Source organism: Ranitomeya variabilis, chromosome 7 (assembly GCF_051348905.1).
Source record: "Ranitomeya variabilis isolate aRanVar5 chromosome 7, aRanVar5.hap1, whole genome shotgun sequence".
NCBI classification, from domain to species: domain Eukaryota; kingdom Metazoa; phylum Chordata; class Amphibia; order Anura; family Dendrobatidae; genus Ranitomeya; species Ranitomeya variabilis.
This window is the reverse complement of record NC_135238.1, coordinates 593,676-620,475: the sequence shown is the minus strand read 5'-3', so window position 1 is coordinate 620,475 and position 26,800 is coordinate 593,676. Positions and strand designations below refer to the sequence as shown.

The 26,800-nt window shown below is 45.8% G+C and overlaps 1 protein-coding gene across 3 annotated transcripts in view; it reads right to left on the bottom strand.

The window, feature by feature from the left end:
• The window catches only part of STK36 (serine/threonine kinase 36), a 156,686-nt gene that overhangs the window by 120,469 nt on the left and 9,417 nt on the right, over positions 1-26,800 (bottom strand). The window contains exons 2-4 of one of the 3 annotated variants that reach the window (XM_077273575.1): positions 7,616-7,703; positions 4,139-4,279; positions 1,520-1,597 (exon numbers count right to left, since the gene is read on the bottom strand). In XM_077273575.1, coding sequence (XP_077129690.1) covers positions 1,520-1,597; positions 4,139-4,279; positions 7,616-7,702 — 306 coding nt within the window. In that variant the 5' untranslated portion in view covers position 7,703. Of the gene's footprint in view, positions 1-1,519; positions 1,598-4,138; positions 4,280-7,615; positions 7,704-26,800 lie in introns of those variants that run through there. The other 2 variants (XM_077273576.1, XM_077273577.1) reach the window with 2 other exon arrangements.

Genomic DNA, 26,800 nt, shown 5'->3' with positions numbered 1-26,800 from the left:
CACGTCACTCATCTAAGGAGGAGGAGAGCGCAGTCACCCCAATATCATAGGCCCCCAATATACCACGTCACTCACCTATGGGGGAGAAGAGCAGTCACCCCAACATCATAGGCCCCCAATATACCACGTCACTCACCTACGGAGGAGGAGAGCAGTCACCCCAATATCATAGGCCCCCAATATACCACGTCACTCACCAATGGAGGAGGAGAGCGCAGTCACCCCAATATCATAGGCCCCCCAATATACCATGTCACTCACCTATGGGGGAGAAGAGCAGTCACCCCAATATCATAGGCCCCCAATATACCACGTCACTCATCTAAGGAGGAGGAGAGCGCAGTCACCCCAATATCATAGGCCCCCAATATACCATGTCACTCACCTATGGGGGAGAAGAGCAGTCACCCCAATATCATAGGCCCCCAATATACCACGTCACTCATCTAAGGAGGAGGAGAGCGCAGTCACCCCAATATCATAGGCCCCAATATACCACGTCACTCATCTAAGGAGGAGGAGAGCGCAGTCACCCCAATATCATAGGCCCCCAATATACCACGTCACTCACCTATGGGGGAGAAGAGCAGTCACCCCAATATCATAGGCCCCCAATATACCACGTCACTCATCTAAGGAGGAGGAGAGCGCAGTCACCCCAATATCATAGGCCCCAATATACCACGTCACTCATCTAAGGAGGAGGAGAGCGCAGTCACCCCAATATCATAGGCCCCCAATATACTACGTCACTCATCTAAGGAGGAGGAGAGCGCAGTCACCCCAATATCATAGGCCCCAATATACCACGTCACTCATCTAAGGAGGAGGAGAGCGCAGTCACCCCAATATCATAGGCCCCCAATATACCACGTCACTCACCTATGGGGGAGGAGAGCAGTCACCCCAATATCATAGGCCCCCAATATACCACGTCACTCACCTATGGGGGAGGAGAGCAGTCACCCAAATATCATAGGCCCCCAATATACCACGTCACTCACCTATGGGGGAGGAGAGCAGTCACCCCAATATCAGAGGCCCCCAATATACCACGTCACTCACCTATGGGGGAGGAGAGCAGTCACCCCAATATCAGAGGCCCCCAATATACCACGTCACTCACCCATGGGGGAGGAGAGCAGTCACCCCAATATCCCAGCCCCCCATTACACCACTGTGGGGTGGGACACAGTCACCCCAATATCAGAGCTTCCTCCTTATATAACATGTCTCTGACCTGTGGGGGAGGACACGGAGGTCCCTTATAGATTAGTGGAGGGTCTGCTAGAGAGCCGGCACCAATTATTTTGACAGCGGATTCATTACTGGACTCTGGATGTGGTAAGACCCCCCTTACATGTTTGACGTGGTCTTTAGCCCTCCACTGGACAAAGATCTGATGTTTAACACTACGAGGACCGCAGGCGGACTATATCAGGGGCGATACTGTATGTAATACACATAAGGGAGTGAATTGTTGCGTCCAGTGATCACTTTCTGGGGCATGAATACTTACCAAATCTTCAGACAGACTCCCATCATCCTCCAGAATCTGGAACAGTTCTCCTTCCGCGTATTCTGTGACCACGACGACCTAAAGAGCAATCAGAAAGAAAAATTAAAAATTTAGGTCCGAACCTTAGATCTCTGTCACGTGGTCTTCATGGGGGGACACGGAAACCACGGGACAGTCTGCCGCCACCTGGAGGCTGACACGATTATTACACCCTAAATGCAAACTGTACCTCACCTGCTAACATCAGGCCTCCTCAGTCTCGTGAAAAAGTAGTATGATAAGTCAAAAGAATTAAAGCATGAAAGGAAAATAATCCAATTACACCCCGAGAGAATGTAAAGGTACCCCCGACCGGGCAACCAAGGGTGGGTGCTGTGTTCCCCAATGGAGACTAGGAGAAAGCAATTTCATGGAGAGCACTTCAGTAGGGAACACGTGGGACGTCCCAATGAGGTTCCTGGGGTGGGAATAAACTAAACATTAAAATGTAACCAGAGAAGCAGCCGCCTGAGCAATGGCAGCCTGGGCAACCGCCTGAGCAATGGCAGCCTGGGCAACCGCCTGAGCAATGGCAGCCTGGGCAACCGCCTGAGCAATGGCAGCCTGGGCAACCGCCTGAGCAATGGCAGCCTGGGCAACCGCCTGAGCAATGGCAGCCTGGGCAACCGCCTGCAGTATTTTCCTCCCAAGGTTTGTGTGTGGACCCTGTAAAACTGATGACCGAGTAGCTGCCTCCTGATGAACAGCCCAGGAAGCTCCCACCGTCCATGTCGAGTTGCCTTAATCCTGAAAGGGAGAACACTGATCTAGAAGCCTCAATAATGGCCATTCTTAGAAGGAGCAAACACTCTACGAGGGCCTCCAGGAAGACAAACAAGGAGCCCAATCATCTGAGTAGAGCGATGACCGTTGAATAGTGCAGCTCGACCCAGACGGCATCCAACGTGTGCAAGGCTCTCAAGGCAGTGGGCAAAAGGAGGGCAAGACTATCTCCTCATTCAGGTGAAAAGCTGAAACCACTTTAGAGAGGAAGGAGCCTCAACACTACCTTGTCCTGGTGCAGGCCAGGAGAGAGCCGTCAGCTCCAATACCGCATGGATGGAGGTGATGGCTATAAGAAAAGCCGTATAATAGGTAAGATGCAGAGGAGAGATTTCCTTAACGGGATCAAAAAGGGGAGAATGAAAGGCTTCAAAAACGAGGTTAAGATCGCAAGGATCAACGGGAGCCCGATACAGTGATCTAACATGCACCTACCCCCGAGGAAAAGTCCTGACCTGAGGCTTAGAATACATCTACTTCCAAAATAGAATCGCAAGAACAGAGACCTGTCCATTGAGGGAGCTAAGCGCCAGCACAGACTCCACACCAGAAAAGGCCATTAGCGCAAAGTACGTAAAGTCACATCAATGAAAGTAGGCAATGATAGCAAGCAGTCACTTGGATGACTGGCTTTGACAGACCTGCTGCTCTCAGAAACGCGGCTCTAACAGCCATGCTATTGAACTGAGCGAATATAAATTCTGATGGAACATCGAATCCTGAGAAAGAAGATCTGGACGGTCTGGGAGAGTCCATGGAACATCTGCCAGGAAGTTTATCATGTCCACATAAGTTCTTCGAGGCCAGTCTGGTGTGATGAGGGTGGCTGGAATCCACTCTGCCTTGGTTTCCTTGAGAAATCTAGGCAGATGGGCTAGAAAAGGAAAAAGGTAAGGCAGCGTTGATTGGGACCAAGGAATTACCAAACCTGACAAATTTGAGCACCTTACAGTTTAGCCTGGATGCTATCAGATCGACATCCGGAGTGCCCCACCGAAGAGAGATCTGCCCGAATAACTCCAGATGAAGTGCCCATGCTCCTGCGGCTACTTGCTGGCAGCTTAAGAAGTCCGATTCTCATTTGTCTAACCCAGGTATGTGAACAGCCGAGATTATTGGAACTCTGCTCTCTGCCCACTCCAAAATCTGACCTCTGACATGGAGAGAAGACGCCATGTCCCACCGCAGTGGCATTGTCAGACTGAATCTGAACTGGCAAAAGCTGCAAATGGAGAAGCGCCAAGCAGACATCTCCAATCTCCAACACATTGACTGGGAGAAGCCTCTCCTGACTGTTCCAGGACCCCTGGACGGACACGTGCAGGAAGACTGCCCCCACAACCAAGGAGACTGGCGTCCGTTGTCAGGACCTACCACTGATCAGGGTGAAAAGAATAAGCCCTGCTTAACAGGGGTAACGCTAACCACTATCTGAGAGACTTGCAGAAGTGAAGTGAATGGTGAACGGGACAATCCAGCGACTGCACCCACCTGTCCCAACTGGCTACACTGACATTCTGTCAAGGTCTCGCATGAAACTATGCAAACGGAAATCGGCCAAGAGTGTGACATCTGGAGGAGACCACCATATACTGACAGCCAAGAGTGATGTCTGCAGGAGACATACATACTGCATGCAGAGAGAGTGATCAGAGACCCACAACAGTGTGACCTTCACAAAAGGCTGCACCCCATAATAAAGGTAAAGAACATGACTTCCAGAGGAGAGCCCCACACTGAAGGTCAAGTCATGGCACTGATATATCTGCTACCCTGCCGGATCACAGATTCGCTCACCTCTCTCTCTGTCTCGCAACTGTCCAGCATCCGCACAATATTGGGATGTCGCAGATCTCTCATTATCTGGATCTCTCGCTTCAGACCTCTCAGCTCTTTCTCAGAACGCCCGACCTTAGGGATGAACTTCAAGGCCACGACCTGCTCAAGGGAAGGAGATGACATAAAAAAGAGCCCAATGGGGCACATAAGCAGTACAAAAAGTAAAAAATACCAGCAAAATATATAGTGATGGTCCATTTATAGGGCGACATGCAGTGCCCATGGAGGTTGGGTGGTGCGCATTCATACAGGTCATGGAGGTTGCGTGGTGAGCATTCATACAGGTCATGGAGGTTGCGTGGTGAGCATTCATACAGGTCATGGAGGTTGCGTGGTGAGCATTCATACAGGTCATGGGGGTTGCGTGGTGAGCATTCATACAGGTCATGGAGGTTGCATGGTGAGCATTCATACAGGTCATGGAGGTTGCATGGTGAGCATTCATACAGGTCATGGAGGTTGGGTGGTGAGCATTCATACAGGTCATGGAGGTTGCGTGGTGAGAATTTATACAGGTCATGGAGGTTGCGTGGTGAGCATTCATACAGGTCATGGGGGTTGCGTGGTGAGCATTCATACAGGTCATGGAGGTTGCATGGTGAGCATTCATACAGGTCATGGAGGTTGCATGGTGAGCATTCATACAGGTCATGGAGGTTGCGTGGTGCGCATTCATACAGGTCATGGAGGTTGCGTGGTGAGCATTCATACAGGTCATGGAGGTTGGGTGGTGAGCATTCATACAGGTCATGGAGGTTGGGTGGTGAGCATTCATACAGGTCATGGAGGTTGGGTGGTGAGCATTCATACAGGTCATGGAGGTTGAGTGGTGCGCATTCATACAGGTCATGGGGGTTGCGTGGTGCGCATTCATACAGGTCATGGAGGTTGCGTGGTGAGCATTCATACAGGTCATGGGGGTTGCGTGGTGAGCATTCATACAGGTCATGGGGGTTGCGTGATGCGCATTCATACAGGTCATGGAGGTTGCATGGTGAGCATTCATACAGGTCATGGAGGTTGCATGGTGCGCATTCATACAGGTCATGGAGGTTGGGTGGTGAGCATTCATACAGGTCATGGAGGTTGGGTGGTGAGCATTCATACAGGTCATGGAGGTTGCATGGTGCGCATTCATACAGGTCATGGAGGTTGGGTGGTGAGCATTCATACAGGTCATGGAGGTTGCGTGGTGCGCATTCATACAGGTCATAGAGGTTGCGTGGTACGCATTCATACAGGTCATGGAGGTTGCGTGGTACGCATTCATACAGGTCATGGAGGTTGGGTGGTGAGCATTCATACAGGTCATGGAGGTTGCGTGGTGAGCATTCATACAGGTCATGGAGGTTGCGTGGTGAGCATTCATACAGGTCATGGAGGTTGCGTGGTGAGCATTCATACAGGTCATGGAGGTTGCGTGGTGAGCATTCATACAGGTCATGGAGGTTGGGTGGTGAGCATTCATACAGGTCATGGAGGTTGGGTGGTGAGCATTCATACAGGTCATGGAGGTTGCGTGGTATGCATTCATACAGGTCATGGAGGTTGCGTGGTGCGCATTCATACAGGTCATGGGGGTTGCGTGGTGAGCATTCATACAGGCCGTGGAGGTTGCGTGGTGAGCATTCATACAGGTCATGGAGGTTGGGTGGTGAGCATTCATACAGGTCATGGAGGTTGGGTGGTACGCATTCATACAGGTCATGGAGGTTGCGTGGTGAGCATTGATACAGGTCATGGAGGTTGCGTGGTGAACATTCATACAGGTCATGGAGGTTGAGTGGTGCGCATTCATACAGGTCATGGGGGTTGCGTGGTGCGCATTCATACAGGTCATGGAGGTTGCGTGGTGAGCATTCATACAGGTCATGGGGGTTGCGTGGTGAGCATTCATACAGGTCATGGGGGTTGCGTGATGCGCATTCATACAGGTCATGGAGGTTGCATGGTGAGCATTCATACAGGTCATGGAGGTTGCATGGTGCGCATTCATACAGGTCATGGAGGTTGGGTGGTGAGCATTCATACAGGTCATGGAGGTTGGGTGGTGAGCATTCATACAGGTCATGGAGGTTGGGTGGTGAGCATTCATACAGGTCATGGAGGTTGCATGGTGCGCATTCATACAGGTCATGGAGGTTGGGTGGTGAGCATTCATACAGGTCATGGAGGTTGCGTGGTGCGCATTCATACAGATCATAGAGGTTGCGTGGTACGCATTCATACAGGTCATGGAGGTTGCGTGGTACGCATTCATACAGGTCATGGAGGTTGGGTGGTGAGCATTCATACAGGTCATGGAGGTTGCGTGGTGAGCATTCATACAGGTCATGGAGGTTGCGTGGTAAGCATTCATACAGGTCATGGAGGTTGCGTGGTGAGCATTCATACAGGTCATGGAGGTTGCGTGGTGAGCATTCATACAGGTCATGGAGGTTGGGTGGTGAGCATTCATACAGGTCATGGAGGTTGGGTGGTGAGCATTCATACAGGTCATGGAGGTTGCGTGGTGAGCATTCATACAGGTCATGGAGGTTGCGTGGTAAGCATTCATACAGGTCATGGAGGTTGCGTGGTGAGCATTCATACAGGTCATGGAGGTTGCGTGGTGAGCATTCATACAGGTCATGGAGGTTGGGTGGTGCGCATTCATACAGGTCATGGAGGTTGTGTGAATTAGTTTTCTGTGAAACAATTGTCCCTGCTGATTCCAGGTGTTTTGTAGTTCTACACAGGTCTCCTTGGCTGTTGGACAGTTCTTCTGATAATGCTTTTTACTTCTCTGTCTGAAATCTTGCAGGGAGCTCCAGGTGTTTTGTAGTTCTACACAGGTCTCCTTGGCTGTTGGACAGTTCTTCTGATAATGCTTTTTACTTCTCTGTCTGAAATCTTGCGGGGAGCACCCGGTCGTGCCCAGTTTATGTCGAAATGATGTTCTTTCCACTTCTAAATTATGACCCAACAGTGCTCACTGGAACCTTTAGTAGTTTAGAAATTCTTCTGTAACCAATGCCATCAGGATGTTTTGCAACTATAAGGTTGTAGTGGTTTTACCCATCACGAGATGCTTCTTGTGTGACATCTTTTTGTAGGACATCAGGTGAACCAGCTGATATTTGTTACTATGTGCCAGGATTGCTTAATTACTGGTAGCTCTCAGTTGGTGTCAGAACTTTCCAGGGTTTTTGCTCCTTTCTTGCTTCATGTGTTCAATACTTTTCCCTGTGTTATTTCTTAATTACATATAATTTATGGACATCTATGGTGATTTCTATACCTGTGTGGATTGGATGGGTTGTTCCCGACTTCTGGGGAGAATTTCATGTCAATAGCACCTTTAGAAACAGATTTACTTAAGAAACTTACTTGTTGACGCAATCACTACTTATTTCACCCGCTTTAAAGCATCACTATACAATATATAGTATATACCACCTCTCCACTGTGTTTTCTTCTGCCTTTATACACTCGGCCAAAAGACCCTTCTCCGATTAGTTCCAAAACGTGATACTTCTCCATACTGCAAAAAGACAGAGAAGGAAACACATCAGCCACTGCCCAGGAATGATACACCCTCCAAGAGGGTTAATGCAAGCAAAAACAAGGTCACCCTCTGAAATCATTTATTTGGGTAAAAAAACTAAAATAACCTACAAACATTTTAAATGCTTTTAATTTTACAGGTCCCTAGCAACTAAGGTACCAATTAACCATTATGATCGCAATTCCAAATCCCGTTTATTTCTCATCCCACTGACTGTTTTCTTGGCAGCCTTCATCTGCAGACCGTAGATCTACATCTTTGGACAGGAACGCCGATGACATGCTGGTGATGCTAAAGAACATGCACGTTTTCGGAGTGACAGTCTTCCAGGTTCTTCATCACAACTGATGCTGAATCGACAGTTTTCTTCATGGGAGCTGGTGTTTGTAGGGCTGTCACCACCAAACGTTTCGTGTCATTTCACACAGCATCAAACAAGCATAGAGTGACCAGTTCCTCGGACAGGAACCATAAGTGCATTTCAGCTTCTTCATCGCGACATCTGACTCCGGCTGGTTCTGTTCCTTGGACAGACAGATTTCCTCAAGCAAGTGGAAATCAATGCGTGGAGCTGATGGTGCTGAAGGTACCAGGAACCTCAAGTCTATTTGGCTTCTGGCTTTGCCATACTGCAGTGCGAGCTGCTATGTCTGAGGTTTTATCATTATAACCCCTGTGAAGGGAGTATGGAGTACAGGAACTGATGCAGAAACAGTCGGTGCTTCAGACTTTCATCCTCAGGGATGTATTGCCCCGGCAATCTGGGGGAGGAGGACTGATTACTACTGAAGAAAACAAACTTTAAAGTAAGGACCACCCTAACCCTCCACCCACTGTACACAGCATACGTGTACAACAGACCCCTCCAGACGGCAGAGTGCACAGCCCCCGCCGGCACCAACAACCCTACTATATACGTACAACGGGCCCCTCCAGACGGCAGAGAGCATGGCCCCCTCCGGAACCAACAACCCTACTATATATGTACAACGGACCCCTCCAGACGGCAGAGAGCACGGCCCCCGCCGGCACCAACAACCCTACTATATACGTACAACGGGCCCCTCCAGACGGCAGAGAGCATGGCCCCCTCCGGAACCAACAACCCTACTATATATGTACAACGGACCCCTCCAGACGGCAGAGAGCACGGCCCCCGCCGGCACCAACAACCCTACTATATACGTACAACGGGCCCCTCCAGACGGCAGAGAGCATGGCCCCCTCCGGAACCAACAACCTTACTATAAATGTACAACAGACCCCTCCAGACGGCAGAGAGCACGGCCCCCGCCGGCACCAACAACCCTACTATATACGTACAACAGGCCCCTCCAGACGGCAGAGAGCATGGCCCCCGCCGGCACCAACAACCTTACTATAAATGTACAACAGGCCCCTCCAGACGGCAGAGAGCATGGCCCCCTCCGGAACCAACAACCTTACTATAAATGTACAACAGACCCCTCCAGACGGCAGAGAGCACGGCCCCCGCCGGCACCAACAACCCTACTATATACGTACAACAGGCCCCTCCAGACGGCAGAGAGCATGGCCCCCGCCGGCACCAACAACCTTACTATAAATGTACAACAGGCCCCTCCAGACGGCAGAGAGCATGGCCCCCGCCGGAACCAACAACCTTACTATAAATGTACAACAGGCCCCTCCAGACGGCAGAGAGCATGGCCCCCTCCGGAACCAACAACCTTACTATAAATGTACAACAGACCCCTCCAGACGGCAGAGAGCATGGCCCCCGCCGGAACCAACAACCTTACTATAAATGTACAACAGGCCCCTCCAGACGGCAGAGAGCATGGCCCCCTCCGGAACCAACAACCTTACTATAAATGTACAACAGACCCCTCCAGAGAGCAGAGCAACTGCTCCCCCGGTACCAACAACTCTATTATACAATGGGGAAAAAAGTATTTATTTAGCCACCAATTGTGCAAGTTGTCCCACTAAAAAAAAAAATGAATTACTTACCAGTAATGCTCTTTTATAGAGCCCACAACAGCACCCACTGAGAGGGGGTCCACCCCTAGGAACAGGAAACCTACAGAGATAAAAGGGGCAGCCCCCCTCGCTCCTCAGTTGTATTACAGAGAATTTAGAAATACCCTTTTTCCCTAAACCAGGGTAAAAAAGAGACAAGTGCGGAGCTTCCTCTGAGCGTAATACGTTTTTACCAACAGTTAAAAAAAATTCTTTTAGTTGTGGTTCTGCTCACCTTCTATCGGTAAGAAATGCACGGTGAGATTCTCAAGGAATCAAGTCTGCAGGCCACTCTTCTCCGCATGTTGTATAATCCAGTAAGGTGTGCGGCTCACTGTGAGAACTATGTGTTCATCCTGCTCCGATCCACAGAGGTGGCGAATTCTAAGGGAAAATAAACTCCAAGCAAATGTGGCGCTAAGCACCTACGGATTTCTTGAATGCATCCACCTCCAGTGAAAAATGATAATAAAAATTCATTTATTTTCTCAAAATAAAAAAATATATATATATATTTGTAAAATATTTTTAAAATACAGTACAACGCGTTTCGGCTGTTCTTTTTAAAGTGCAGCCTTCATCAGGTAGCAAAAAAAACAAAAAGAACAGACATACAATAAGCACTATAAAGTGATGTCACAACCTCCAAGTTTTCTTATTTATGAGGGTTCCTAGAAGGGATTAGCAGGGCGGGACCCGGGATCAGGTTCTCCTTTCCTGACTAATATCTACATGGTAGCGTCTAAAGAGACTCAGTGTGTGTGTGTGTGTGTGTGTGTGTGTGTGTGTATGTATGTATTATATATATATATATATATATATATATATATATATATATATATATATATATATACACACACACACACACACACAGTCATGGCCAAAAGTATTCACACCCCTGCAATTCTGTCAGATAACTCTCAGTTTCTTCCTGAAAATGATTGGAAACACAAATTCTTTGTTATTATCTTCATTGGTCATAAATGAAAAAACAAAAAGAATTGTTCTAAAGCCAAATTGGATATAATTCCACACCAAACATAAAAAAGGGGGTGGACAAAAGTATTGGCACTGTTCGAAAAATCATGTGATGCTTCTCTAATTAGTGTAATTAACAGCACCGGTAACTTACCTGTGGCACCTATCAGGTGTTGGCAATAACTAAATCACACTTGCAGCCAGTTGACATGGATTAAAGTTGACTCAACCTCTGTCCTGTGTCTTTGTGTGTACCACATTGAGCATGGAGAAAAGAAAGCAGACCAAAGAACTGTCTGAGGACTTGAGAAACCAAATTGTGAGGAAGCATGAGCAATCTCAAGGCTACAAGTCCATCTTCAAAGACCTGAATGTTCCTGTGTCTACCGTGCGCAGTGTCATCAAGAAGTTTAAAGCACATGGAACTGTGGCTAACCTCCCTAGATGTGGACGGAAAAGAAAAATTGACAAGAGATTTCAACGCAAAATTGTACAGATGGAGAAAGAACCTCGACTAACATCCAAACAAGTTCAAGCTGCCCTGCAGTCCGAGGGTACAACAGTGTCAACCCTTACTATCCGTCGGCGTCTGAATGAAAAGGGACTGTATGGTAGGAAACCCAGGAAGACCCCACTTCTTACCCCGAGACATAAAAAAGCCAGGCTGGAGTTTGCCAAAACTTACCTGAAAAAGCCTAAAATGTTTTGGAAGAATGTTCTCTGGTCAGATGAGACAAAAGTTGAGCTTTTTTGGGCAAAGGCATCAACATAGAGTTTACAGGAGAAAAAAAAAAGAGGCATTCAAAGAAAAGAACACGGTCCCTACAGTCAAACATGGCGGAGGTTCCCTGATGTTTTGGGGTTGCTTTGCTGCCTCTGGCACTGGACTACTTGACCGTGTGCATGGTGCTTATGAAGTCTGAAGACGACCAACAAATTTTGCAGCATAATGTAGGCCCAGTGTGAGAAAGCTGGGTCTCCCTCAGAGGCCATGGGTCTTCCAGCAGGACAATGACCCAAAACACACTTCAAAAAGCACTAGAAAATGGTTTGAGAGAAAGCACTGGAGACTTCTAAAGGTGGCCAGCAATGAGTCCAGCCCTGAATCCCATAGAACACCTGTGGAGAGATCTAAAAATGGCAGTTTGGAGAAGGCACCCTTCAAATATCAGGGACCTGGAGCAGTTTGCCAAAGAAGAATGGTCTAAAATTCCAGCAGAGCATTGTAAGAAACTCATTGATGGTTACCGGAAGCGGTTGGTCGCAGTTATTTTGGCTAAAGGTTGTGCAACAAGTGGCTGAGGGTGCCAATACTTTTGTCTGGCCCATTTTTGGAGTTTTGTGTGAAATGATCAATGTTTTGCTTTTTGCTTCATTCTCTTTAAGACAAATTAAATGAAGATAATAATACCAAAGAATTTGTGTTTGCAATCATTTTCAGGAAGAAACTGAGTATTATCTGACACACACATACATACATACATACATACATACATACATATATATACCATTTAGTACTTCTATTCTAACCAAAATGAGCTTATAAATACATGGTGTTACACTGTTACGAACAAACATAACATTATAAGTATAGGTATACACATAATTATAAATATGATTCGCTCTAATACTTTATCAATTTTACTACTATCATCTCTACATGAATCAATTAATCCCATAAAAAATACATTAAAAAAAACAACAACAAAAGTCCTTTAAAAAAAAATTCTAAAGAAAAAAAAAAAAATAAAATTAAAACAAACAAAAACAAACAAAAAAAAAACAAAAAAGGATTTTGTTGTTATATTAACCCATGTGCAATTGACTGAGCTATTCATGACAAACCCTTCCACATTCTCTACTACATCATTAAGTCCATTTGGACAGAGGCTTTGTAACCTACATATCCAATAGGACTCCTTACGGTTTAATCATTTGTTCCTGTTATTGGCCCCTTTTGGTATATGCTCCAGCGGTGGGACCGTGATGCAGAAGCATTTATTGGGCTTCAGCAGGTGGTGACGGGACAGACTAGGTTTAATCTGCCCGTTCTTTGCATTATAGCGGTGATTATTCATCCGGGCGCCCGATTCCTGGGAAGTTCGTCCCACGTATTGGAGCCGCATCTGCAAGTCACTACGTAGATGCCAAAACCCGTTCTACATGTGAGCCTCTGCTTAATCTTAATTGTCTCCCCAGTAGTATTAGATCGAATACTCCTCGCTCCATGGTTAATGATCTTACAACATTTACATTTGTGTGAAGAGCATCTATAGACTCCTGGATTCACCTTCCCCCTCCATTCACATTGGTATTGTCTCCCCAGTAGCGTTAAGCCCCCGTCACACTAAGCGAGGTCGCTAGCGAGATCGCTGCTGAGTCACAAGTTTTGTGACGCAACAGCGACCTCAGTAGCGATCTCGCTATGTTTGACACGTAGCAGCGACCAGGCCCCTGCTGTGAGATCGCTGGTCGTGTCGGAATGGCCTGGACCTTTTTTTGATCGTTGAGGTCCTGCTGGGTAGCACACATCGCTGTGTTTGACACCTTACCAACGACCTCGTTGACTACAACGTCTCACAGGACGTCCCTCATCGAGTTCTGAATCGTCATAATAGCTGCCATGTGACATCGCTGTACAGGTCGCTACATCGCTGCTGCGTCGTTGGGAAGATCTCAATGTTTGACATCTCACCAGCGACCACATAACGACGCAGCAACGATCCCTGACAGGTCATATCGTTGTCGGGATCGCTTTAGCGTCGCTAAGTGTGACTGGGCCTTTAGATTGAATACTCCTCGCTCCATGGTTAATGATCTTACAACATTTCCATTTGTGTGAAGAGCATCTATAGACTCCTGGATTCACCTTCCCTCCATTCACTTTGGTATTGTCTCCCCAGTAGTGTTAGATCGAATACTCCGAGCTCCATGGTTATAGATGCTCTTCACACAAATGTAAATGTTGTACGATCATTAACCATGGAGCTCGGAGTATTCGATCTAACACTACTGGGGAGACAATACCAATGTGAATGGATGGAAGGTAAATCCAGGAGTCTATAGATGCTCTTCACACAAATGTAAATGTTGTACGATCATTAGACTCCTGGATTCACCTTCCCTCCATTCACATTGGTATTGTCTCCCCAGTAGTGTTAGATCGAATACTCCTCGCTCCATGGTTAATGATCGTACAACATTTACATTTGTGTGAAGAGCATCTATAGACTCCTGGATTTACCTTCCCTCCATTCACTTTGGTATTGTCTCCCCAGTAGTGTTAGATCGAATACTCCGAGCTCCATGGTCAATGATCGTACAACATTTACATTTGTGTGAAGAGCATCTATAGACTCCTGGATTCACCTTCCCTCCATTCACATTGGTATTGTCTCCCCAGTAGTGTTAGATCGAATACTCCGAGCTCCATGGTTAATGATCTTACAACATTTACATTTGTGTGAAGAGCATCTATAGACTCCTGGATTTACCTTCCATCCATTCACTTTGGTATTGTCTCCCCAGTAGTGTTAGATCGAATACTCCGAGCTCCATGGTTAATGATCGTACAACATTTACATTTGTGTGAGGAGCATCTATAGACTCCTGGATTCACCTTCCCTCCATTCACATTGGTATTGTCTCCCCAGTAGTGTTAGATCGAATACTCCTCGCTCCATGGTTAATGATCTTACAACATTTACATTTGTGTGAAGAGCATCTATAGACTATAGACTCCTGGATTCACCTTCCCTCCATTCACATTGGTATTGTCTCCCCAGTAGTGTTAGATCGAATACTCCTCGCTCCATGGTTAATGATCTTACAACATTTACATTTGTGTGAAGAGCATCTATAGACTCCTGGATTCACCTTCCCCCTCCATTCACATTGGTATTGTCTCCCCAGTAGCGTTAAGCCCCCGTCACACTAAGCGAGGTCGCTAGCGAGAGCGCTGCTGAGTCACAAGTTTTGTGACGCAACAGCGACCTCAGTAGCGATCTCGCTATGTTTGACACGTAGCAGCGACCAGGCCCCTGCTGTGAGATCGCTGGTCGTGTCGGAATGGCCTGGACCTTTTTTTGATCGTTGAGGTCCCGCTGGGTAGCACACATCGCTGTGTTTAACACCTTACCAACGACCTCGTTGACTACAACGTCTCACAGGACGTCCCTCATCGAGGTCTGAATCGTCATAATAGCTGCCATGTGACATCGTTGTACAGGTCGCTACATCGCTGCTGCGTCGTTGGGAAGATCTCACTGTTTGACATCTCACCAGCGACCACATAGCGACGCAGCAACGATCCCTGACAGGTCATATCGTTGTCGGGATCGCTTTAGCGTCGCTAAGTGTGACTGGGCCTTTAGATTGAATACTCCGAGCTCCATGGTTAATGATCGTACAACATTTACATTTGTGTGAGGAGCATCTATAGACTCCTGGATTCACCTTCCCTCCATTCACTTTGGTATTGTCTCCCCAGTAGTGTTAGATCGAATACTCCGAGCTCCATGGTTATAGATGCTCTTCACACAAATGTAAATGTTGTACGATCATTAACCATGGAGCTCGGAGTATTCGATCTAACACTACTGGGGAGACAATACCAATGTGAATGGATGGAAGGTAAATCCAGGAGTCTATAGATGCTCTTCACACAAATGGAAATGTTGTACGATCATTAACCATTGAGCTCGGAGTATTCGATCTAACACTACTGGGGAGACAATACCAATGTGAATGGATGGAAGGTAAATCCAGGAGTCTATAGATGCTCTTCACACAAATGTAAATGTTGTACGATCATTAGACTCCTGGATTCACCTTCCCTCCATTCACATTGGTATTGTCTCCCCAGTAGTGTTAGATCGAATACTCCTCGCTCCATGGTTAATGATCGTACAACATTTACATTTGTGTGAAGAGCATCTATAGACTCCTGGATTTACCTTCCCTCCATTCACTTTGGTATTGTCTCCCCAGTAGTGTTAGATCGAATACTCCGAGCTCCATGGTCAATGATCGTACAACATTTACATTTGTGTGAAGAGCATCTATAGACTCCTGGATTCACCTTCCCTCCATTCACATTGGTATTGTCTCCCCAGTAGTGTTAGATCGAATACTCCGAGCTCCATGGTTAATGATCTTACAACATTTACATTTGTGTGAAGAGCATCTATAGACTCCTGGATTTACCTTCCATCCATTCACTTTGGTATTGTCTCCCCAGTAGTGTTAGATCGAATACTCCGAGCTCCATGGTTAATGATCGTACAACATTTACATTTGTGTGAGGAGCATCTATAGACTCCTGGATTCACCTTCCCTCCATTCACATTGGTATTGTCTCCCCAGTAGTGTTAGATCGAATACTCCTCGCTCCATGGTTAATGATCTTACAACATTTACATTTGTGTGAAGAGCATCTATAGACTCCTGGATTCACCTTCCCTCCATTCACATTGGTATTGTCTCCCCAGTAGTGTTAGATCGAATACTCCTCGCTCCATGGTTAATAATCTTACAACATTTACATTTGTGTGAAGAGCATCTATAGACTCCTGGATTCACCTTCCCCCTCCATTCACATTGGTATTGTCTCCCCAGTAGCGTTAAGCCCCCGTCACACTAAGCGAGGTCGCTAGCGAGAGCGCTGCTGAGTCACAAGTTTTGTGACGCAACAGCGACCTCAGTAGCGATCTCGCTATGTTTGACACGTAGCAGCGACCAGGCCCCTGCTGTGAGATCGCTGGTCGTGTCGGAATGGCCTGGACCTTTTTTTGATCGTTGAGGTCCCGCTGGGTAGCACACATCGCTGTGTTTAACACCTTACCAACGACCTCGTTGACTACAACGTCTATAGATGCTCTTCACACAAATGGAAATGTTGTACGATCATTAACCATGGAGCGAGGAGTATTCGATCTAACACTACTGGGGAGACAATACCAATGTGAATGGAGGGAAGGTGAATCCAGGAGTCTATAGATGCTCTTCACACAAATGTAAATGTTGTACGATCATTAGACTCCTGGATTCACCTTCCCTCCATTCACATTGGTATTGTCTCCCCAGTAGTGTTAGGCTACTTTCACACTAGCGTCGGGAACAACCCGTCGCTGCGCGTCGGGCCGACGTTCCCGACGCTAGTGTGGTCTCCGCCGCACAACGGGGGCAGCGGATGCATATTTCCCACGCATCCGCTGCCCCATTGTGATGTGCGGGGAAGTGCGGGGAGGTGGGGGCGGAGTTCCGACTGCGCATGCGCGGTCGGAAAAAGCGGACCGTCGGGAGCAAAAAACGTTACATGTAACGTTTTTTTCTCCCGACGGACCGCTACCATACGCCCAAACGCCGCCAAACGCATTCACCGTTTGGAAATGCGTCGCAAATGCGTCGCAAATGCGTCGCTAATGTTACTCTATGACGAAACAACGTATCCAGCAAAAACTTTTGCTGGATGCGGCGTTTCGCAAAAACGACGCATTTGCGACGTATTGCAGTTAACGCTAGTGTGAAACTAGCCTTAGATCGAATACTCCCAGCTCCATGGTTAATGATCTTACAACATTTACATTTGTGTGAAGAGCATCTATAGACTCCTGGATTCACCTTCCCTCCATTCACATTGGTATTGTCTCCCCAGTAGTGTTAGATCGAATACTCCGAGCTCCATGGTTAATGATCTTACAACATTTACATTTGTGTGAAGAGCATCTATAGACTCCTGGATTTACCTTCCATCCATTCACTTTGGTATTGTCTCCCCAGTAGTGTTAGATCGAATACTCCTCGCTCCATGGTTAATGATCTTACAACATTTACATTTGTGTGAGGAGCATCTATAGACTCCTGGATTCACCTTCCCTCCATTCACATTGGTATTGTTTCCCCAGTAGTGTTAGATCGAATACTCCTCGCTCCATGGTTAATGATCTTACAACATTTACATTTGTGTGAGGAGCATCTATAGACTCCTGGATTCACCTTCCCTCCATTCACATTGGTATTGTTTCCCCAGTAGTGTTAGATCGAATACTCCGAGCTCCATGGTTAATGATCTTACAACATTTACATTTGTGTGAGGAGCATCTATAGACTCCTGGATTCACCTTCCCTCCATTCACATTGGTATTGTTTCCCCAGTAGTGTTAGATCGAATACTCCTCGCTCCATGGTTAATGATCTTACAACATTTACATTTGTGTGAAGAGCATCTATAGACTCCTGGATTCACCTTCCCCCTCCATTCACATTGGTATTGTCTCCCCAGTAGCGTTAAGCCCCCGTCACACTAAGCGAGGTCGCTAGCGAGATCGCTGCTGAGTCACAAGTTTTGTGACGCAACAGCGACCTCAGTAGCGATCTCGCTATGTTTGACACGTAGCAGCGACCAGGCCCCTGCTGTGAGATCGCTGGTCGTGTCGGAATGGCCTGGACCTTTTTTTGATCGTTGAGGTCCCGCTGGGTAGCACACATCACTGTGTTTAACACCTTACCAACGACCTCGTTGACTACAACGTCTCACAGGACGTCCCTCATCGAGGTCTGAATCGTCATAATAGCTGCCATGTGACATCGTTGTACAGGTCGCTACATCGCTGCTGCGTCGTTGGGAAGATCTCACTGTTTGACATCTCACCAGCGACCACATAGCGACGCAGCAACGATCCCTGACAGGTCATATCGTTGTCGGGATCGCTTTAGCGTCGCTAAGTGTGACTGGGCCTTTAGATTGAATACTCCGAGCTCCATGGTTAATGATCGTACAACATTTACATTTGTGTGAGGAGCATCTATAGACTCCTGGATTCACCTTCCCTCCATTCACTTTGGTATTGTCTCCCCAGTAGTGTTAGATCGAATACTCCGAGCTCCATGGTTATAGATGCTCTTCACACAAATGTAAATGTTGTACGATCATTAACCATGGAGCTCGGAGTATTCGATCTAACACTACTGGGGAGACAATACCAATGTGAATGGATGGAAGGTAAATCCAGGAGTCTATAGATGCTCTTCACACAAATGGAAATGTTGTACGATCATTAACCATGGAGCTCGGAGTATTCGATCTAATACTACTGGGGAGACAATACCAAAGTGAATGGAGGGAAGGTGAATCCAGGAGTCTATAGATGCTCCTCACACAAATGTAAATGTTGTACGATCATTAACCATGGAGCTCGGAGTATTCGATCTAACACTACTGGGGAGACAATACCAATGTGAATGGAGGGAAGGTGAATCCAGGAGTCTATAGATGCTCCTCACACAAATGTAAATGTTGTACGATCATTAACCATGGAGCTCGTAGTATTCGATCTAACACTACTGGGGAAACAATACCAATGTGAATGGATGGAAGGTAAATCCAGGAGTCTATAGATGCTCCTCACACAAATGTAAATGTTGTACGATCATTAACCATGGAGCTCGGAGTATTCGATCTAACACTACTGGGGAGACAATACCAATGTGAATGGAGGGAAGGTGAATCCAGGAGTCTATAGATGCTCCTCACACAAATGTAAATGTTGTACGATCATTGACCATGGAGCTCGGAGTATTCGATCTAACACTACTGGGGAAACAATACCAATGTGAATGGAGGGAAGGTGAATCCAGGAGTCTATAGATGCTCTTCACACAAATGTAAATGTTGTACGATCATTAGACTCCTGGATTCACCTTCCCTCCATTCACATTGGTATTGTCTCCCCAGTAGTGTTAGATCGAATACTCCGAGCTCCATGGTTAATGATCTTACAACATTTACATTTGTGTGAAGAGCATCTATAGACTCCTGGATTTACCTTCCATCCATTCACATTGGTATTGTTTCCTATCATATTTTCTATTTTTGGAACCTCTCTTAATTCACTCTGACCTACAATATTTTTCACTGTCGCCCCTCTCCTAAAAGTTATTCCTGGTTCCCTCGGAAGCATTTTCCCAAGAATCACATTTTTTAAAATATACCAATATTTTTTTTAAATGATCCTTATCAATACATTCCCTTTATTATAAGTTGTTATAAAATTAAACTTCCAAAGATTTCTCTTATTCTCCTCATTGCTTGCTGGCGGTTCTTTCCCTCTAATTTCCTCTGCATTTTTTTTTTTTTTTAATTAATTTTATTTATTTTTTTAAATTTTCTTTAACCCCTTAGTGACAGCCAAGTTGGTACTGAATGACCAGGCCAATTTTTACAATTCTGACCAGTGTCACTTTATGAGGTTATAACTCCGGAACGCTTTAACAGATCCCGGTGATTCTGAGACTGTTTTTTCGTGACATATTGTACTTCATGTTAGTAGTAACATTTCTTCGATATTACTTGCGATTATTTATGAAAAAAATGGAAATATGGCAAACATTTTTAAAACTTAGCAATTTTCAAACTTTGTATTTTTATGCCCTCAAATCACAGAGATGTGTCACACAAAATACTTAATAAGTAACATTTCCCACATGTCTACTTTACATCAGCACAATTTTGGAAGCAAAATTTTTTTTTTGTTAGGGAGTTATAAGGGTTAAAAGTTGACCAGCAATTTCTCATTTTTACAACACCATTTTTTTTTTTTTAGGGACCACATCTCATTTGAAGTCATTTTGAGGGGTCTATATGATGGAAAATACCCAAGTGTGACACCATTCTAAAAACTGCACCCCTCAAGGTGCTCAAAACCACATTCAAGAAGTTTATTAACCCTTTACGTGCTTCACAGGAACTGAAACAATGTGTAAGGAAAAAAACCGAACATTTAAACTTTTTTTGCAAACATTTTAATTCAGAACCATATTTTTTATTTTCACAAGTGTAAAAACAGAAATGTAACCATACATTTTGTTGTGCAATTTCTCCTGAATACGTCGATACCCCATATGTGGGGGTAAACCGCAGAGCTTGGAAGTGAAGGAGTGCCGTTTGACTTTTTCAATGCAGAATTGGCTGGAATTGAGATCGGACGCCATGTCGCGTTTGGAGAGCCCCTGATGTGCGTAAACAGTGGAAACCCCCCACAAGTGACACCATTTTGGAAACTAGACCCCTTAAGGAACTTAACTGGATGTGGGGTGAGCACATTGAGCCCCCAAGTGCTTCACAGAAGTTTATAAAGTAGAGCCGTGAAAATAAAAAATTGCATTTGTTTACACAAAAATGATCTTTTCGCCCACAAATTCTTATTTTCCCAAGGGTAACAGGAGAGATTAGACCACAAAAGTTGTTGTGCAAATTCTCCTGAGTACGTCGATACCCCATATGTGGGGGTAAACCACTGTTTGGGCGCACCGCAGAGCTTGGAAGTGAAGGAGCGCCGTTTGACTTTTTCAATGTAGAATTGGCTGGAATTGAGATCGGACGTCATGTCACGTTTAGAGAGCCCCTGATGTGCCTAAACAGTGGGAACCCCCCACAAGTGATACCATTTTGGAAACTGGACCCCTTAAGGAACTTATCTAGATGTGTGGTGAGCACTTTGAGCCCCCAAGTGCTTCACAGAAGTTTATAAAGTAGAGCCGTGAAAATAAAAAAATCCTTTTCTTCCCTTAAAAATTATTTTTTAGCCTGCAATTTTTTATTTTCTCAAGGGTAACAGGAGACATTGGACACCAACATCTGTTGACCAGTTTGTCCTGAGCACGCTGATACCCCATATGTGGGGGGGCACTGTTTGGGCACCCATCAGGGCTCGGAAGGGAAGAAGCGCCGCTTGGAATGCAGACTTTGATGGGATGGTCTGCGGGTGTCATGTTGCAATTGCAGAGCTCCTGATGTACCTAAACAGTAGAAACTAGACCCCCAAAGAGCTTATCTAGATGTGTGGTGAGCACTATGAACCCCCAACTGCTTCACAGAAGTTTATAATGTAGAGCCATGAAAATAAAAAAAATCATATTTTTTCCACAAAAATGATCTTTTCACCCCCAAATTTTTACTTTCACAAGGGTAACAGGAGAAATTGGACCCCAAAATTTATTGTGCAATTTAAGCCGAGTAGGCCGATACCCCATATGTGGGGGATAAACCACTGTTTGGGCGCATGGCAGAGCTCGGAAGGGAAGGAGCGCCGTTTTGGAATGCAGACTTTGATAGAATGGTCGGCGGGCGTTATGTCGCATTTGCAGAGACCCTGATGTACCTAAACAGTAGAAACCCCCCACAAGTGACCCCATTTTGGAAACTAGACCCCCCAAGGAACTTATCTAGATGTGTGGTGAGAACTTTGAATGCTCAAGTGCTTCACAGAAGTTTATAATGCAGAGTCGTGAAAATAAAAAAAAAAAATTTCCACAAAAAAGATTTTTTAGCCCCCAAGTTTTTATTTTCACAAGGGTAAAAGGAGAAATTGGACCCCAAAAGTTGTTGTCCAATTTATCCCAAGTACGCTGATGCCCCATATGTGGGGGTAAACCACTGTTTGGGCGCACGGCAGAGCTCAGAAGGGAGGGAGCACCATTTGACTTTTTGAGCGCAAAATTGGCTGTGGTGTTTAGAGACCCCCTGATGTACCTAAACAGTGGAAACCCCCAATTCTAACTCCAACCCTAACCCCAACACACCCCTAACCCCAACCCGATCCATAATCCTAATCACAACCCTAACCCCCAAAACACCCCTAACCCTAAACCCAAAGCTAACCATAACCCTAATCAAAACCGTAAACCCAACACACCCCTAATCCTAGTCTCAACCCTAACCTCAAAACCTAACCCTAATCCCAATACACCCCTAACCCTAATCCTAACCCTAATGCCAACCCTAATCCAAACCCTAATCCCAACTCTAACCCTAAATTTAGCCCCAACCCTACCCCTAACCCTAACTTTAGCCCAAACACTAACTTTAGCCCTAAACCTAGCCCCAACCCTAACCCTAGCTCTAACCCTAGCTCTAACCCTAACTTTAACCCAAGCCCTAACCCAAAGGCTATGTGCACACGTGGATTTTGCTGCGGGTCCGCAGCAGTTTCCCGTGAGTTTACAGTACAATGTAAACCTATGGGAAACAAAACGCTGTTCCCATGCTGCGGAAAAAAACATGCGGAAACGCAGCGGTTTACATTCCGCAGCATGTCAATTCTTTCTACGGATTCCGCAGTGGTTTTACACCTGCTCCATAATAGAAAACTGCAGGTGTAAAACCGCAGGGGAATCCACACAAAAACTGCGGTACATCCGCGATAAATCCACAGGAAAAACGCAGCGTTTTGGCCCTGCGGATTTATCAAATCATCTGCGGAAAAATCCGCAGAGAACCATTCTACGTGTGCACATATCCTAACCCTAACCCTATTTGGAAAATAGAAATTCATACATTTTTTTTTATTTTATTATTTTTTTCTTACTAAGGGGGTGATAAAGGGGGGGGGGGGTTATTTACTATTTTTTTTATTTTGATCACTGTGATAGGATCTCACAGTGACCAAAATAAAACAAGTGGAAGAATCTTCCTCTGCCGGCCGGCAGATCATGGCAGGCGCACTGTGCATTCGCCCGCCATTTTCTTACCGGAGCAAGAAGCCGGTGGCCAGGAGAGGACACAGGAAGACCCAGGGACACCGGTAAGGATAACAGGGTCCCCGAATCCCCCTATTTCTCTGTCCTCTGATGTGCGATCACATCAGAGGACAGAGAATGACATCGCTTTTTTTTTTTTTTTGCGGTCGCCGGTAAACAGTTAATTACCGGCGATCGCAAAACAGGGATCGGTAAAAACTGACCCCGATCATGTTCTTTGGGGTCTCGGCTACCCCGGGCAGCCGAGACCCCAAAGATCTTCCGGGTGCACTGCGCATGCGCCCGCCATTTTTTCCCAGGAAAAAGATGGCGGCGCCCATCGGGAGCCACGAGGAGCACCGGGGGAGATAGGTGAGTATCGGGGGCGATCGGGGACCCCATTTCTCTGTCCTCCGATGTGCGATCACATCGGAGGACAGAGAAATTAAATGGCAAACCGCGTTTTGTTTTTTTTTGTTGAGACCGCCGGTAAACAGTTAATTACTGGCGATCGCAACTCGGGGGTCGGTAAAAACCCCCCAAATCATGTTCTCTGGGGTCTCCGCTACCCTCAGCAACCGAGACCCCAGAAAAAATCCGACTCTGGGGGGCGCTATTCACTTTTTCCACAGCGCCGTTAATTAACGGCGCTGTGGTTTAAGTACCCTTAACTGCCGCCGTTAAAAGGCGTATCGGCGGTCGTTAAGGGGTTAAAACAAAACACAAAAAAGTCCTTTATGTATTTTTTATGGGATGAATTGATTCATGTAGAGATGATAGTAGTAAAATTGATAAAGTATTAGAGCGAATCATATTTATAATTATGTGTATACCTATACTTATAATGTTATGTTTGTGTGTAACAATGTAACACCATGTATTTATAAGCTCATTTTGGATAGAATAGAAGTACTAAATGGCATATATATATATATATAAAAAAAATGAGTCTCTTTAGACGCTACCATGTAGATATTCGTTAGGAAGGAGAACCTGATCCCGGGTCCCGCCCTGCTAATCCCTTCTAGGAACCCTCATAAATAAGAAAACTTGGAGGTTGTAACATCACTTTATAGTGCTTATTGTATGTCTGTTCTTTTTGTTTGTTTTTTTTTTGTTTTGTTTTTTTTGCTACCTGATGAAGGCTGCACTGTAAAAATAGCAGCCGAAACGCGTTGTACTGTATTTAAAAAAAAAAAATAAAATGAATTTTTATTAACATTTTTCACTGGAAGTGGATGCATTCAAAAAATCCGTAGGTGCTTAGCGCCACATTTGCTTGGAGTTTATTCTCCCTTTGTATTACAGAGAATGGGAGGAACCGCCACCAGGCTTTAGTTATTTTACTTCATAACAAGGTATATATACCAATCTGCAACCTTACATTATGTACAGCCTACTATATACAATTGACCCCTCACCACCGGAAGGTACCACATGCAACTATAATAAAGGGAGGGAAGTGAGTGGGTGCTGTCGTGGGCTCTATAAAAGGGCATTACCGGTAAGTAATCCTTTTTGTTCTCTTCGCCACGACAGCACCCACGGAGAGATTTACAGAGACAATCACCTGGGGGGTTCACCATGTCAAGAACTGATATTCCAAAGGCCAAATCAGACGAAGACAAGTCTAGCCTATAGAAGGTAGAAGGCGAAGACCAGGTTGCGGCCTTACATATAAGATCTATAGGAACATCCGCTCTTTCAGCCCAGGAAGAGGATACGGCCCTTGCGGAGTGTGCTCCCACATTTTCTGGTGGATTTCTTCCTTTGGCCTTATATACCAGTGTTATTGCGTCTCTGATCCAGCGAGACAGCGTGTTTTTCGTGACCTTGGATCCTTTCTTATTACCCTGGAAAGACACAAAGAGCCCTGCTCTGCCTCCAGGGCCTAGTCCTATCTAAGTAAGTTAAAACAGTTCTTTTAATGTCCAAGGTATGGAGTTTCTCTTCCTGTGGTTTTGAAGGATTATCATGAAAGGCTGGCAGGAAGATATCTTGTGACCTATGGAATTTGGTAGCCATCTTGGGAAGATCAGACTATTCTGTCAGGAAATATTGACAAAAAAGGAGGATCTATTGATAAAGCCTGAAGGTCACTCACTCTCCTAGCCGACACCAAGGCCACTAATAATATTGTTTTTAATGAGATATATTTTGTTGAGGCTAACAGGAGGGGCTCGAATGGGCTCTCTGTTAAGGCATCTAGGACTAAATTCAGATCCCATGGTGGAACCTGTGGTACGTGGACTGGGTCTGAACGCTGGCATGCTGATATGAAACGAGACACCCATTTATTACCTGCAACATCATAATTATATAAAGGCCCCCAAAGCTCAAATTTGCACTTTTAGAGTACTAACTGAAAGCCCTAATTCACGACCTTTTAGTAGGAACTCCAATATAGGAGATATAGGCACTTCAGTAGCTAGATTTACAGAGTGAAACTAAAAATTTCCTCCAGACGTTGGTGTAGATCTTTGATGTGGACACCTTTCTACTTTTTAAAAGGGTATCAATTAAACCATCAGAGAATCCTCTAGGTTTTAGTAGCCGCCTTTCAAATTCCATGCCATGAGGTGCAGACCCGTGACCTGAGGGTGGAAGAAAGGGCCTTGTGACAGTAGGTCTCTGACCTCTGGAAGAATCCATGGATCAGAAATTGACATGGCTTTTAGCCATGAGAACCACGGCCTCTTGGGCCAAAACGGAGCTATTAAAATTACCCTTGCTCCTTCTTCCCTTATCTTCCTGATGACTACAGGTAAAAGAATCAAAGGTGGGAAGGCATAGGCCACATGAAATGTCTATGGGATCTGCAAGGCGTCGAATATGTCCGGATTGCCCCTCTTGTACAATGAAGCAAATTTTTTGACCTGCCTGTTATCTCTCGTGGCGAATAAGTCTATTTGTGGTAGCCCCCACATAGCAGTTAGTCTGAAAATTCACCTGCTGAGCACCCAATCCCCCTAGTGCAGGGTGTGGCGGCTGAGAAAATCTGCTCTGGAGTTGTCTATGCCTCTGACATGTATGGTTGATAGGGACAAGAGGTGTTTCTCGGCTAGATCCAGAACGTCTGCTGTAATGGACATGAGTGTGTCTGACCACGTACCTCCTTGATGGTTTAGATAAGCTACTGAGGTGGTGTTGTCGGACTGAATTCTTGTGTGGGATCCTTGTAACTGGCATGATATATAGCCTTTAACTCTCTCACATTTGAAGAGTCATCATTCTCAGCCCTAGACCACCGGCCCTATACTATTTTGTCCCTGAAATGTGCCCCCCCCCAAAGGGACTTGCGTCTGTGGTAATTATGTTTGAAGGGACAACAATCCAAGGAACCCTCCCGAGAGATTAACCAGGTTTAACCACCATTTAAGGGATTGGACTACATCTGATGTCAGGGATAATGTATCTTCTAAATGTCCCCGCAGCCTTCTATCTTCCTCTAAAACAAATTTTTGCAACTTCCTAGTATGAAGTTGAGCCCACTGTAATGCGGGAATACAAGAGGTCAACGATCCCAGTAAGGACATACTTCTCAAAGACATACTATGCTCGCTAACAGCTAGGCTTAC